Source organism: Schistocerca americana, chromosome 1 (genome assembly GCF_021461395.2).
Source record: "Schistocerca americana isolate TAMUIC-IGC-003095 chromosome 1, iqSchAmer2.1, whole genome shotgun sequence".
Taxonomy (NCBI): domain Eukaryota; kingdom Metazoa; phylum Arthropoda; class Insecta; order Orthoptera; family Acrididae; genus Schistocerca; species Schistocerca americana.
Genome location: NC_060119.1, coordinates 1,003,040,649 through 1,003,057,776, shown reverse-complemented (window position 1 = coordinate 1,003,057,776; position 17,128 = coordinate 1,003,040,649). Strand labels below are relative to the sequence as shown.

The 17,128-nt window shown below is 39.3% G+C and overlaps 1 protein-coding gene across 2 annotated transcripts in view; it reads right to left on the bottom strand.

The window, feature by feature from the left end:
- LOC124616065 (transmembrane protein 135-like) overlaps nucleotides 1-17,128 on the bottom strand; it is a 98,014-nt gene that overhangs the window by 41,280 nt on the left and 39,606 nt on the right. For both annotated transcript variants that reach the window (XM_047144304.1, XM_047144311.1), the window contains exon 5: nucleotides 13,080-13,323. In XM_047144304.1, the coding sequence (XP_047000260.1) occupies nucleotides 13,080-13,323 (244 nt within the window). The remainder of the gene's footprint in view (nucleotides 1-13,079; nucleotides 13,324-17,128) is intronic.

Sequence of the window (17,128 nt, the reverse complement as noted above, 5' to 3'; positions counted from 1 at the left end):
TTTACGTCACTCTAGGCTGAAAATGCATTATTGTACTGTGTCATGTATTGTTTGTCGCATTCTGATAGTAAGTGTTTACGACCTGTCGCTGCTCGCGGCATGGCTTGCTTACGTGCGCGCTACCGCCACTTACAATAAAAAAAAGAAAGGAATTGTCTCATTAGCGAAACAATGGCAAGAGACTGCTATTTGTTGTTAATTATACTGCTGCTTTCTTTGATAATGATCAACAAGAACCAAATAATAGACTGCGTATGATAGATGTTCTGAACGACAGTTCAGCTAAAATTTTTCTCCGTTTGAAAATCTTTGCAGACGCCTCTTTTGTAAATCACATTCTGCACAGAAATTAGTCATCTTAGATTTAAAAATCTAGTCAATTGCCGTGCTTCATTTCTGACTGTATCACTATTAGGCATCAGAATAATACGAATATAAACATGACATGATATGTATATTCTTCCGGATTTGCTGCTGTCTCACACTAGTTTCGTAGGTTATTAGGTAGACAGGATTTAAATGAGATAGCAGCAAACACGAAAGAATACATGGCAAAATGTTTATATCCGTATTATTCTTATGTTGAAGAAAATACTGCATGTGATTCGCAATTCATAAAAGTTCCTATTAGCAACCATCTCTTCTCACAGGTAGGAAAAAATTCAGAACGTAGAGTTGGCCATATTGACAAACATCCCAAATTGTCTTGCCAGTCGGATTTTCGTAGTACATTGAAATGCTGCTACATTCGAAGATAAAGAACACGGAATTTGTATTTACTTCGTTGGATAATGTATGAATATGCAGTGGTCGAAACTTGGGGCGGAGAAAAAAGTTCGTCTTACACCTTTTTTTTTAAAAAAAATTATTTACTGACGCAGAGGTTTTGGCACCAGTATTTATCTTTGTGCCTGCAAAGTATGCCTGTGTAGCGCTACATATATTCGACGGCAGAAGTTAGTTCTGGCGGCATCTACCAACATTTTTCAGAACTTCCATTTACTTTGCACTCGATTCTAAGCCGCAGGCGGTTTTTTGGATTACAAAAACCGGAAAAAAATGCGGCTTAGATTCGAGTAAATACGGTAATGCAGTCGTATTTCCAACTTATTATTGCCAAAAACCATTTACTTATTTTGTGTCCAAGTCACAGACGACAATTTATGCGCACACCTTTGCCATCAATAATTCCCGTATGTTTGAGGTGGTGGTTTGAAATCCCTGGGGTGAAGTTCGGTGACATCCAAAATGTCACAGAGTTGATGTCATACAAATTTCAGAGTCAGACATGAATTAAATTTCATCAGTGAGCATGTCCCGGAGAAAAAGTCACAGCTGAAAATGTAACTCACAAGATCATGGAGTGGGCATAAGAAGAGAGTAAGTATATTTCAAACAGTGTATGTGTGTAAGGGCAATGTACGTGCATTTGGGCATTGCAGAAAAGTATAAGTTATCTTCAAAACAGCAGTGGTGCACTTATAGCAACTGTGTAGAAAAGTATATTCCACATGGTGTGTAATTTAATATTTACAATGTAAGAAAAGACAGAATCTTTACTTACCCTAAAGATGGCACGTTAAAGTGCACACAGGCACAATTAAAAGACACTTACCATAATTCCTAAGCCACAGCCTTCATCACAAAAAAAAGAGAAAAACACACACCATTCATTCAAACAAGCAAGCACACCTCACATACACATGAGCGCCACCTCTAGCAGCTTGGACCAGAACACAACTGTCATGGAGAATGGAAGGAGAGAACTGGAGGGGGTGGGGAAGAGGAAGGGATAGCAGCGTATAGATGGGGAGGAGAGAGGAGCACTGTCTAGTGGAGCGTGTAGGAACTAAATTGTCAACAGCTACAGCATCAGGAAGTTGCGGGGGTGGGGGGACTGTTGGGTGGAGGGTGCAAAAACAGTATGTTACCTTAGGTTGAGACTGGGATGATTACAGGAGCAGAGAATGTGTTGTGAGAAAAACTCTCATCTGTGTAGTTCAGAAAAGCTGGTGGTTGAGGGAAGGAACTAGATGGCTCAGGTAGTGAAGCAGCCACTAAAGTCAAGCATGTTCTGTCCAGCTGCATGTTGTGCCACACGGTGGTTTACTTTGCTCTTGGCCACAGTTTGGCGGTGGCCATTCATCCCGGTAGACAATTCGTTGGTAGTCATATCAACATAAAATCATTGAACAGCTTTTTGTACTGGTATGACTACCAACCAGCTTGAGACGAAGCAAGCTGGGATCTCTTTACTTCCTTTCTTGTTTTGCCATCTGCCTCCTTAAATTCATTTTTTTTTTCTTTTTGCCTAATTATCTTTAACATACATGAGTATAATCTGCATTTTCATAAAAGAGAAAGGTTGGCCCTCAGTCTTAAGGAATATAGCACCAGGTCTAATTTTGTGTTTAGTTTTGTGTATGCCATCACAATTTTCTAATTTATTTTGACTATTCCTAGTTAATATCTTTTGTTATAGGGTGAAATCAGTAACTGTTTAGTGACTTAGATTCTGTTGTTGACTTGCAAACAAATGTAAATTCTGTACTTTATAAACATTTTGAAGAACCACCACTAGGATTCTTAAAGTATTTATTTGGCTCTATTCGAAAATATATAGCAAATCTAGCCCTTAATTAATTCCAAAATAATTACCAAGTTCGTCAAAAGTATTGTTTGTATAACTATATCTGTTAATTTCATTATTTAAACATAACAAATAATTCAGCCAAACCTTTGTGGTAGAAGAAACTGTTAAAAAGAAGGAATTTTTCTATATATTCAGTTAAATGAATGAGTTATGTTTTATCTTGCAATTTCTGTAAATTAAATATCAAACAATGTATGGTTTCAATACCGATTATTGTGAGGATATATGAAGTCCCCAATTTTGGTCCCGAGTCAATCAGTCCACGGATGATTTTTAGACGAGACACATGCATCAACTTAACCATGAAATAAGTGTAACACAAATAGGCCATGTTTAAAATAAGTACAGTCTGTTCAATAGTGCCACACTTAGCATATTATTCTGCAAGAACTGTATGGGTAGATTTTTACTGCTCATAGATGTTCAACAGTAAACTATTGTAGCAGTATGCTGACATTTGCCTGCAAACTATCAATGAGGCTTATCAAAAGTTAACCAATAGTGAACTGGCCATATTAACAGCGTAATATTGGAGGGGGGAGGGGGGGGTGTGAACAGTGAAACACAACTGTGCAACTGTTTGGTACATCATTTACAGTAGTCAGTGTTGAACTTCCACCGCCCCCCCCCCCTCCTCCCTCCCACTATACAGCCAGTATAAGAACGCAATACGTCGACACCGATGACTATCAACAAAGAAAAAAAGCAGGCGAACGTCACAAGCTGTCCATCAGGATTAATAGCCACTGCCACACTGTGCCCAAGAGCAAAGTAGACCAACCTATGGCTTAACATGCAACTGATGTAACATGCTTTATTGTAATGGCTGCTTCATTTCCCAATCCACCTGGATCCTCACCTCCACCACCAGCTTTTCTGAACTGTGCAGATGTTAGTTATCCTCACAACACATTCTCTGCTCCCATAATTATCACAGTTTCAACCTACAATAACATGCCGCTCCCACACCCTCCACCCTATTACCTCCTTCCCATCCTCGTCTCCTACCTTCTTTGTTTTTGCTGCCCTCTGCCAATGGATCTGCCCGTGTTTCCCTGCTCCTCTCCTTTTCCGCTCCATTTACCCCACCTCCCTGCCCCGCAACTTCCTGAAGCTATACCTGTTGGCAGTATAGTTCCTGTACACTCTGCCAGACAGTGCTCCCCTCTCCCCCACCTGTATGCTGCTATCCCTTCCCCTTCCCCACCCTCTCCAGATTGCTGCTCCCATTCCCCGTGGCAGTTGCGTTCTGGTCTATGCTGCCAGAGATGGCGGTCATATGTGAGGCGTGCTTGCTTGTATGAATGAATGGTGTGTGTGCGTTTCTCTTTCTTTTCTGGCGAAGGCTGTGGCTGACAGTTTACGTGTAAGTGCCTTTTAGCTGTGCCTGTCTGCAACTTAATGAGTGATCTTTACATTAAGTAGGAATCTATCTTTCCCTACGTTGTTCATATTCCAACCTGGAGTTTCCATTGTAATTTAATGCTTGAAAGACAGAAGTAATTATATACAGAAGTTTGCATAACTGTGACTGCTTGAGATCACTATGATGAATGGTGCTGCCATGGTATCTCAAGTAAAAAGATGAAAACACCACATATCACATCAAGCCTTCCAATATTCTAAATTTGACTGGAAAAATACACCACATCACACCAAGACCATTTGACTAACAATTGCAAAAGGCCTGTAAGCAGAAACATTGTTTGATCATGATTTAAATGCTAGCATTTTAAAAACCATCAGAAGCACAAAAGGAGACTCTTCCTTTACTTGTTTTGAAATCTTTTGGTTCTTACAGGAAGTTTCACCTTCAAAGTATATCAATTAAGTGCTCAAACACCACTTCCAGAGTATGAATTAATTGTCTAATTTTAGTCTTAAAATGAAGATGGACACATACTGAGTACTAGACAGTGATTATTGCAGGAGAGTGAAATCACAATTACAACAGATGTTCATTAACTGTAAATTCAAATACTTTAACATACAATACTGGTACTGTGACTAACATTAGAGAAAACTATTAAGTAATGTGACATATCATCAATTATGTTTATTATTTGGATTCCATAGCTGAAAATCAAAGTAACTGCTATGGAAAAGTAATGTAAAACAGAGCTGGACACTGTGAGCTTCCTTGAGACATACAAAAATAGTAATTTGGTATTAAAAATTTTGAATTTGTTCTACTGCTGGATTAAGCTCCTTCTGTGACACTGCACTCTCTACCGGTACTGTGAAACAACAAAGTTTAGGGAACGTAAATTACTAAAAAAGTTGGGAAAGTTATCGAGAGGATTTTTACCAACAGAAAGTGATGAGAAACATTTTAAAATCTGGAGTATGAGAGTTCTACAACACGGATGGTAGGCTTTAGAAGTGCATGGCTCTGCTGACCCTTTAGCGAGGGTTAGCAAGAAAGACAATGTACATTGACGCACTGTGGTAGGAAGGTCACAGGACTGCCCCTCGTGATATCACAAAGAATAAACTGGAGATATGAAAGTTGACAGGTTACATCTCAGTTTAATAGCAGTCTACGAGTGATAGATGGATCACAGCTGCAGTTAAATATGAAACAGCATGATAATCATTACACAGGATAGATTCAGATAAGCCACCAGCAACAGAAAATACTGCAATGTGACATAATTATTGTTTTAAAATTTACTTTTCTTATTGTTAGAATCAGCAGTGAAACTGGCTCCATGATTTGTTCACATTTAAAGAAACAATGTTGTGGAAAAAATGGAAATTTCATGGAAGGCTTTCACTGTAAGATTTCTTGCAATTTTCGTAAAAGCCTAAATTGACTAGTACATCTCAAATCACTTCATTCAAATTTTGGTAATCAATCACCTTTAGAAAAGATTGTTTGGAATTGGTTCACAGAATGTCACCACGGTTGTGCTCCCATCATCGGTGAATTTCATGAATGCACCAACATAGATGCTGTGAGCAACATGATTGAAGAGGATCAACATATGATTTATCATGAGACAGAGACATCTTTGAGCTTGCCAAAGACTGCAATAACTTTGATTTTGACATCATTAAGCTGTGAAAAAGACCAGTGGTCAGTCAATGCACAATGCACAACTTGAACAAAATTCAAAAACAGGTCATATCAATTGGTGAAAGGCAATGCTCAAAAACTTAGACTGAGGAAATTCAAAATCTGACATAATAATGTAAAAAGTGAAGAAACTTGGACATATTAAACATGGCGGAAACTGTGCAGCAATTAACCATTTGAATGTACTAACATGAACTGAAACTAAGTTGGTACATTCACAATGCTGTTCCAAGAAAATGATTACTGCATTTTATTGTCAGAACACTTAGAAGATGCACCAAATCTACGAAAGAGACTGTCTTCACTGTACTATGCTTGTCTGTCCTCTGCCAGAGTATTGCTGCATAGTGCAGGATCCTTACAAGATACGATTAGCAGAGAATAACGAAAAATGTTTGAAGACAGGCAGCTTGTTTTGCATTATCATGGAATACAGGAGAGAGTGTCACGGACATGCAAGTTGGGGTGGCAATCATTAAAACAAAAATGCTTTCTGTTGCGGCGAGATCTTTTCAAAAAGTGTCAGTCACCAATGTGAAATGTGAAAATATTCTGCGCAGTCCCATTATAAGGTTTGTTACATTGTGACATAACATGCAGCACGATAACGGCTGCAAGTTGTACAGTTCAGGCCACAGACGGACACTTCTGGCAAGCTTGCTTCTTCCTCATAAGACATATGCCTACCTGTGTGCTCATTATGTGTAATGGTTACATTAAAGTATCAAATGGCAGATTTCACAAAATTACTGTTGTATTTTTAATTTTTAATACTGGAATGTGAAAGTCGGTGTTATTAAGTGCTACGTGTTAATAAATCAACAAATTTGTGACTTAACACACTGATTGCTATCAGTGATAACTGTACCCAAGCATGAATGGTACCCATTCTCTAACCTGACATCTATGCCCCTTTCCAACCTTTAATATATTAAAGTTCTATGACTGTGAGGATAGAACGAGGAGGAAGTAACATGTGGGAGCTTACGCCATCTACAGAGGGAGAAATGACCATCGTAACAAGTTAAATCAGAACTCCCACGGAAAGACTTAAATGTTCATTCTTTCCATGTGCTAATCTAGAGTGTAACAGTCAAGAAATGGTCTTAAACTGGTTCTATGAACCCTCTGCCAAGCACTTAAGAGTGAATTTCAGAACAGGCAGATGGAGGTAGATGTAGATTTATTTCTTTGGCTATGCAAGACATGCTGCAGGTACAAAATGTCATCCAAAAATGTACTGAATGCTTTTTCAGAAAATTATTTTGAACAATTAGTTCATGAGCCCACTCGAAGCGTGAACGGTTGCGAAAGCATGCTTGACCTCTTAGCAACAAATTATCCTGGACAAATAAGGAGTATCATGATGAATACAGGGATCGATGACCACAAGGCAGTTGCCGCTAGGCTGAATACCATAACACCTACAACCAAAAGAAACACAAAGTATATCTATTTAAAAAAGTTTATAAATATGCTCTTGATGCCTTTTTAAGAAACAGTCTTCACTCCTTCCAATCAGATCATTTAAGCATAGAAAAGATGTGGAATGATTTCAAAGAGATAGTATCGACTGCAATTGAGAGATATGTTGTTGTTGTTGTTGTTGTTGTTGTTGTGGTCTTCAGTCCTGAGACTGGTTTGATGCAGCTCTCCATGCTACCCTATCCTGTGGAAGTTTCTTCATCTCCCAGTACCTACTGCAACCTACATCCTTTTGAATCTGCTTAGTGTATTGATCTCTTGGTCTCCCTCTACGATTTTTACCCTCCACACTGCCCTCCAATGCTGAATTTGTGATCCCTTGATGCCTCAGAACTAGTCCTACCAACCGGTCCCTTCTTTTTGTCAAGTTGTGCCACAAACTCCTCTTCTCCCCAATTCTATTCAATACCTCCTCATTAGTTATGTGATCTACTCATCTAATCTTCAACATTCTTCTGTAGCACCACATTTCAAAAGATTCTATTCTCTTCTTGTCTAAACTATTTATCGTCCATGTTTCACTTCCATACATGGCTACACTCCATACAAATACTTTCAGAAACGACTTCCTGACACTCAAATCAATACTCGATGTTAACAAATTTCTCTTCTTCAGAAATGCTTTCCTTGCCATTGCCAGTCTACATTTTATATCTTCTCTACTTCTACCATCATCAGTTATTTTGCTCCCCAAATAGCAAAACTCTTTTACTACTTTAAGTGTCTCATTTCCTAATCTAATTCCCTCAGCATCACCCGACTTAATTTGACTACATTCCATTATCCTCGTTTTGCTTTTGTTGATGTTCATCTTATATCCTCCTTTCAAGACACTATCCATTCCGTTCAACTGCTCTTCTAAGTCCTTTGCTGTCTCTGACAGAATTACAATGTCATCGGCGAACCTTAAAGTTTTTATTTCTCCTCCATGGATTTTAATACCTACTCCGAACTTTTCTTTTGTTTCCTTTACTGCTTGCTCAATATACAGATTGAATAACATCGGGGAGAGGCTACAACCCTGTCTCACTCCCTTCCCAACCACTGCTTCCCTTTCATGTCCCTCTACTCTTATAACTGCCATCTGGTTTCTGTACAAATTGTAAATAGCATTTTGCTACCTGTATTTTACCCCTGCCACCTTTAGAATTTGGAAGAGAGTATTCCAGTCAACATTGTCAAAAGCTTTCTCTAAGTCTACAAATGCTAGAAACGTAGGTTTGCCTTTCCTTAATCTTTCTTCTAAGATAAGTCGTAAGGTCAGTATTGCCTCATGTGTTCCAATATTTCTATGGAATCCAAACTGATCTTCCCCGAGGTCGGCTTCTACCAGTTTTTCCATTCGTATGTAAAGAATTCGCGTTAGTATTTTGCAGCTGTGACTTATTAAACTGATAGTTCGGTAATTTTCACATCTGTCAACACTGCTTTCTTTGGGATTGGAATTATTATATTCTTCTTGAAGTCTGAGGGTACTTCTCCTGTCTCATACATCTTGCTCACCAGATTGTAGAGTTTTGTCAGGACTGGCTCTCCTAAGGCCGTCAGTAGTTCTAATGGAATGTTGTCCACTCCCAGAGCCTTGTTTCGGCTCAGGTCTTTCAGTGCTTTGTCAAACTCTTCACGCAGTATCGTATCTCCCATTTCATCTTCATCTACATTCTCTTCCATTTCTATAATATCGTCCTCAAGTACATCTCCCTTGTATAGACCCTCTACATACTCCTTCCACCTTTCTGCTTTCCCTTCTTTTGTTAGGACTGGGTTTCCATCTGAGCTCTTGATATTCATACAACTGGCTCTCTTTTCTCCAAAGGTCTCTTTAATTTTCCTGTAGGCAGTATCTATTTTACCTCTAGTGAGATAACCCTCTATATCCTTACATTTGTCCTCAAGCCATCCCTGCTTAGCCATTTTGCACTTCCTGTCGATCTAATTTTTGAGACGTTTGTATTCCTTTTTTCCTGCTTCATTTACTGCGTTTTTATGTTTCCTCCTTTCATCAATTAAATTCAATATTTCTTCTGTTACCCAAGGATTTCTACTAGCCCTCGTATTTTTACCTACTTGATCCGCTGCTGCCTTCACTACTTCATCCCTCAGAGCTACCCATTCTTCTTCTACTGTACTTCTTTCCCCCACTGCTGTCAATTGTTCCCTTATGCTCTCCCTGAAACTCTGCACAACCTCTGGTTTAGTCAGTTTATCCAGGTCCCATCCCCTTAAATTCCCACCTTTTTGCTGTTTCTTCAATTTTAATCTGCAGTTCATAACCAATAGATTGTGGTCAGAGTCCACATCTGCCCCTGGAAATGTCTTACAATTTAAAACCTGGTTCCTAAATCTCTGTCTTACCATTATATAATCTACCTGACACCTTTTAGTATCTCTGGGATCCTTCCATGTATACAATCTTCTTTTATGATTCCTGAACCAAGTGTTAGCTATGATTAAGTTATGCTCTGTGCAAAATTCTAACAGACAGCTTCCTCTTTTATTTCTTACCCCCAATCCATATTCACCTACTGTGTTTCCTTCTCTCCCTTTTCCTACACTCGAATTCCAGTCACCCATGACTATTAAATTTTCGTCTCCCTTCACTATCTGAATAATTTCTTTTATCTCATCATACATTTCATCTATTTCTTCATCATCTGCAGAGCTAGTTGGCATATAAACTTGTACTACTGTAGTAGGCATGGGCTTCGTGTCTATCTTGGCCACAATAATGTGTTCACTATGCTGTTTGTAGTAGCTTACCCACACTCCTATTCTTTTTATTCATTATTAAACTTACTCCTGCATTATCCCTATTTGATTTTGTATTTATAACCCTGTATTCACCTGACCAAAAGTCTTGTTCCTCCTGCCACCGAACTTCACTAATTCCCACTATATCTAACTTTAAACTATCCATTTTCCTTTTTAAATTTTCTAACCTACCTGCTCCATTAAGGGTTCTGACATTCCACGCTCCGATCCGTAGAACGCCAGTTTTCTTTCTCCTGATAACAACGTCCTCTTGAGTAGTCCCCGCCCAGAGATCCGAATGGGGTATTATTTTACCTTCGGAATATTTTACCCAAGAGGACGCCATCATCATTTAACCATACAGTAAAGCTGCATGCCCACGGGAAAATTTATGTCTGTAGTTTCCCCTTACTTTCAGCCGTTATTGGAGAGATATATACCACATAAATTAATAAGTCATGGTACTGATTCGCAGGGACAGCAACTGAGAGATATATACCACATAAATTAAAAAGTGAGGGTACTGATTCCCAGTGGTACACAAAACGGGTCAAATCGTTGTTGCAGAAGCAATGAAAAAAAAGCATGTCAAATTTAAAAGAACGCATAATCCCCAAGATCACCAAAGTTTTGCACAAGTTCGAAATATAGCGCGTACTTCAATGTCAGATACTTTTAATAATTCCATAAAAAAAACTGTCTCGGAATCTGGCAGAAAACCCAAAGAGATTGTGGTCATAGATAAAACACACCAGTGGCAAGACGCAATCAATACCTTCACTGCGTGATAACAACGGCGATGTCATTGACGACAGTGCCACTAAAGAAGCATTATTAAACATGGTTTTCCGAAACTCCTCCACCAAAGACGATAGAGTAAATATTCCTGAATTCCAATCAAGAGCAACTGCCGAGATGAGAAACATAGAAGTGGATATCCTCAGTGTAGCGAAGCATCTTAAATCACTTAATAAAGGCAAGGACTCCGGTCCAGATTGTATACCAGTCAGGTTTTGAGTAGCCGTCTTAGATTGTTTGCAGATGATACTGCCATTTACCATCTTGTAAAGTCATCTGATGACCAAAACTAATTGAAAAATGATTTACATAAGATATCTGTATGGGGGCGAAAAGTGGCAATAGACCCTGAATAAAGGAAAGTGGGAAGTTATTCACAGAAGTATTAAAAGAAATCCGCTAAATTTCGATTACGCTATAAGTCACACAAATCTGAAGGCTGCAAATTCAACTAAATACTTAGGGAGTACAATTACAAATAACCTAAATTCGAAAGATCACATAGATAATGTCATGAGTAGAGCAAACCAAAGACTGTGATTCACTGGCAGAACACTTGGAAGGTGCAACAGGTCTACTAAAGAGACTGCTTACACCATGCTTGTCCGCCCTGTTCTGGAGTATTGCTGTGCAGTGTGGGATCCGCATCAGGTGGGACTGATGGATGACATCAAAAAAGTTCAAAGGAGGGCAGCTCATTTTGTTTTATCGCAAAGTAGGGGAAACGGTGTCACAGACATGATACGTGAATTGAACTGCAATCATTAAAACAAAGGCATTTTTCATTGTGACGGGATCTTCTCACGAAATTTAATCACCAGTTTTCTCCTCCGATTGCAAAAACATTCTGTTGGCATCCACCTGCATTGGAAGAAATGATCATCATGATAAAATAAGAGAAATCAGGGCTCAAACAGAGAAATTTAACTGCTCATTTTTACCGCACGCCATTCGAGAGTGGAATGGTAAAGAGACAGCTTGAAGGTGGTTCACTGAACCCTCTGCCGAGCAGTTTAATGTGAATAGCAGAGTAACCACATAGATGTAGATGTTGCATCAACTACTTTTGAGTTAATGCTAAATTTTCAATGCAATAGGGTCTGCAGCTGCGATGAACTTTTTGAAGGATTTCATGATGCTTTCAGCTGCCATTCTCTTTATTGCATGTACGATTGTACAATTTCAGCCTTAGGCCATTTTCAAGTATTTTATGGATGATTTTTCAGTAGTAAATTATGTCATGCATGTTGTTGTCCCTATGACTCCATGTTATGCTCATAAAATAAATCCGAGATGTTTTACTCTCTCTCTACATCTCGGATTTATTTTATGAGCACAACATGGAGTCATAGGGGCAACAACATGCATGACAATTTACTATTGAAAAATCATCCATAAAATACTTGAAAATGACCTAAGGCCAAAATTGTACAATCATACAGGCAATAAAGAGAATGGCAGCTGAAGGCATCTTGAAATGTTTCAAAAAATTAATGCTAAATGGTATACAACAATTTGTTTGCCACACCTCATTGATGAAATCGAGAAAAAATAACCAAAACATCACATTGTGTTTCATCATGACGATGACAGAGGTCGTACAGCACATCAAACAAATAATTAACTGATGAATGAATAAAACTGTTTAATTAATGCTTCATTGCCTGTGTTCACTAAATTTATCATCCAACGACTTCTTTCTGTTCCCTTATGTTACACTAACATTGTGTAAATAGTGATTTTCATCACCAAGACACTGCTGAATTGAATCAAAACTTATGTTTTTCAGGTACCAGATTCAGAGAAGAAAAAACGATCCCAGAACTGATTTAAACACATGTAAAATTTTATAAATTTAGAGGCAAATATTTTGAGAGACAATAATATTATTTTTGTATAAAAAAATTGTTTTCTTCCATTGCTTTAAGAAAAACCTTTAAGGTAACTGCTAGTCAGTTGCTAAAATCAGCAGCTTATCCTTTTCTTCAATGCAGATCTGACAATGATTTCCCTGCATCCCCAACAATTTTTGCATATCTTTAGTACCCTACCACCCACTCTTCACATCATCGTACAGGTGTGGTCATTCCCACAGATGGGGTTGGTCACAATGGTTTAGCTGATCACTGTACACCTGACAATCTACAAGCATCATCTTAACCAACTCAAACATTATGCTTCATACTGTTCCAAATGGTAGATTCAACTGTATCACAACAAACCAATTTCCCAAATATTTACTACCATTAACTTATCTATTTGTCATTTTTCTACATAATAATCGGTCATATATTCCATATAGCATATACTTGCCTGAATTGTGTAGTAGAAACAGCTGAAAGGATGCGGACAGGTGGCGTGGCGATTGTGACACTTCACCCATTTTACAACTGCTCGGTAGAAACGGCAGAAAGCTGACACAATACTATATACAATTCCACTACGAGGCACAGGTTTTGTAGTTTTCCGCGGTGTGGACACAGCTGGAGCTCTTTGTGGTGGCAAATCCTCACGGTTTTCCATATATCCACTTTCTTCAAAAGGCCCCACAATAAATCTATAAACAGGACATTAGTGCAATGCAGTCTTCATAAAATCTCAAAAAGGTGTTGCTGAAATGAAAAGAAATGACAGTAGTTTCTCTTCTCTAACTGCAGTTTTAGAACATTTTCATTACACAAAGCAAATAAACAATATCACTTACATAACTCACTATTGCACACAAATTAATAAATTGGGCATTTTGGAAAGAATTTTTGATTGGGTCTGCCTCTAGGCCCCACTGCTCTCAATTCCGAGAAGTTTTAATACTGAGAAGGAAGGAAGGAAGGAAAATTAGAGTTTAACATCCCGTCAACAACAAAGTCATTAGAAATGGAGCACAAGGCCGGATTAGGGAAGGATAGACAAAGGAACCATCCTGGCTTTGCCTTACGTGATTTAGGGTAATCACGGGAAATATAAATCTGGTTGGCCAGACAGGTATTTGAACACCATCCTCCCAACTGCAAGTTTGGGAAACTGCATCTGCTTTAACGTTAATCAATCTTCCACTAAGTAAAGGCCATCAAATAAAGATGAAACATGAAAACCAATGTCAGCATGTATACGTGATACATTAGTTTCATCATGTACTAAAAAAATGGATAGATCCCAATTGTGAACCAGCCTCTGCCCACTTGTCTGAATGAAACACATTCAGTTAAAATGTGGCATACTGAAATTTGTACACCACAAGCACCACACATTGGAAGGTCCTCTCACTGGAGCTGGAAGCCATTTGTCATCAGACTATGCCCCATCAATAATTGAATGAGATGGACTTCATCTCACCTTACGGCCAGAAGGAGGTACACAATGGTCAAGTTGATTTCATCAGCTGCAGGTAATTGTAAACCACTTTCAGTCATTCTTCCTTCCATCAACATGTGACCCTGTCCTTCGATAGCAAAGAGACAGCATGTAGAGAGACAGCACATAGAACCATGGGGTTTCGAGTACATACTTCCTTCGTTCCACTTATACATTTACCCGAATTCTCATACGCACTAGTACCCTGTAGAAAACCAACTCATTTGTCTATGCAGGCAGAGAAGGGAGTCCTGGATGTCCTGGGAATGTTTCTCTAGCAGGTACATGTGTACTACAGATTTTAGGAGTACTTAGAAGGTTCAGACTAATTTACCATCTCTTAGAGGGAGGAAGTTTTCATTCCCCTCCTCAAACCAAGAAATGGTCAAACATGCTCCAGCAGTCATTGAAGTGTTGCCTTAACGTAACACGTTGGGGACACACTGGAGCATATTTAACCTGGTCTATGCACTAGACACAGTGTGGTTGCAGACATTACTGACAACCTTACCCTGCTGGCGGCAGGTATGAACAGGCTTTTCTAGTGAGACAGCACCAAGGAAAAGGCAGATGTTACTGCTACAAGGCACAACATTCTCAGAAAGCTCTGTCATGGAACCTCTGCCTACACTCACAGGGGTCCTTCTCTTCCGAATGCCAAGATGGCAGTTCTGGGTGACAGATTTGAGCAGAATAATTTCAGCATTCAAAATGATGCAGCTTGTAAGTCAAGGAGAGTTTATTCAGACACGTCATCACGAAAGACTCCAAGGGCACAGAAGAATTTGTCCCAACGGCAGTATTTTAACTCTTAACATTTTTATCATTGGCACAAATAGTATACCATTCAAAGCAAGGAGTCCAACAGACAATTTCACAGTTTTTTTGCTCCCCTTTGATTTTTACCATTCTCATCAAATTTTTAATCGATCTGATCTGCAAATGATAGATACTATTTGAAGGAGCTGGGAAGAGTATCAGACCCCAACATTGACATAATATTATACAGTGATATGAATAACAAAATTAGTAATAACGTCACAAACATTCTGAGCACTTTTTTCATGACAGAAACAGTCGTTTTTTGCCACGGTTTGGCAGTGGCCATTCATTCTGTTGGACAGCTGGCTGGTGGTCATGACCACATAAAATGCTGTGTAGTGATTGCAACAGATATATTTTAAGATGGTGGTGCCCCGTTAGCTCGCACATATCTGATGAACGTCATGGTTTACTACCAAGAGCTACTGAAAAAATTTATTTATTGAACAAACAGTTTCATTCTATGCTGATCATCAAGTTCGTAAGAACATTTACATTACACTAGGTGATTTATGATCTGTGCATATGTAGGTGCTTTCTCAATATGTAATGCCTAAATATGCACAGATCAGGATTAAATGATTTTTTATTTTTATTTTATTATGGGATGCCATTGATAATGTACAACTAACAAGCTGCAATAATTATTATTTTTTCCCTCCTGAAACAGAAGATGGTCTGTTCATGGAAACGTTGTTCGCTAAAGAAATTTCATCCATCTTCTCTTAGTGGTAAATACTGATGTTCTCCAAAGATTGCAACAGATATGGTATATGACATGGCTACTTTTACAGGTGGCCTTGCCTCTGATGGTATAGGATAAGCCTGTGGCAGGACTGGAGCAGGATGTCCTGGGTGGGCGAAATGGGCAGGTCTTGCACCTGGGTTCGGTCTCCCATAGAAATAGGACTGCCACTCCAACCCCTTGAAGCAAAGGTCGTATCACTGAGGAAGACCCAGGTGCACAACCTGCACGATTTATCCACACAGCAATCTTACTCCAGTTCTGTCAAAGGGTTATCCTATCCCATCAGTGGTAGGGCCACATGTGAAAGCAGCCATGTCATATTCCCATTCTGTCACAATCACTGCACAGCATTTTATTAGGGGATGACCACTAACGAGCTGTCCACCAGAATAAACAGCCAACACCAAACTGGGCCAATAACAAAGTACCACGAAGTGATAACACTCTACTGGGTACAGTATGCTCGAGTTCAGTGGTTGCTTCACAACTCATGCTATCTGGATCCTTCCTTCCAGCAACAGCTTTTCTGAACTATCTAAATGGGAGTTATCCTTGCAACACATCCTTTGCTCCTGTAAGCCTTTTGGCTGCAATCTCTGCTAAGCCATTGTCACCAAACACTCTACCCAACAGTGTCCCCTTCCTTCCTCTGTCCTGTCACACCCTACCAATCCATGCCTCTCGTGTGCCACATCGCACCTGCTCTGGTACCAGTGTGCCGCATGCTCAACCTCTGCACTTGTTAACCCTCCCTCCCAAATTCCTAGCCTACACATCTGCTACTCCCCTATGAGCTACTACCTACCCATCCCCAACCCCCTCCCCTCCCGCTTCCTGCCTCTTTCTCCCTCCCTTCATCCAGCCAACCCAACAACGATTGCCCCAGTCCATCTGCCAGTCTGCAAACTAGGCACTGCATGCCCAGCTGGCACAATGTAGGTGCACGGGCACGAGTGTGTTTTTTGTACTCTAGCTGGTCAAAGCATTTCTTCTGAAAGTTAGCAAAAGATTTATTCCCTCTTTTCTGTGTGTGCCTTTTGACAACTTAACGTTTCTGCTATTCGGTGACTGCCTCCTATACTGTTATATTAGTTAGACCATAAATTGCTTTGTTTGGTTTGCTTGGTTTGCTCCCCCTCCTTCAGGCTGATGAATGTAAACTTCTTCATCAAGATTACCATGTACAAACACTGTTCAAACATCCATATGTTCAATGTCAAGATCAAATTCAGCAGCTAAATCTAACAACAAAGTATGAAGTGAAAAACGATTGTCGTATGAAAATGTTTCTGGGAATACACTTTTGCAACAAAATTAGCATTATAAACAGTAAGAAAAATTCTGGTAGAACATAAATAATTTGGGAGTAAAGGAGTCCACTCACCAACTGGTAGAAGCACTGAGTTGTCGACAGGCACAAACAATAGAGAATTGAAACTCT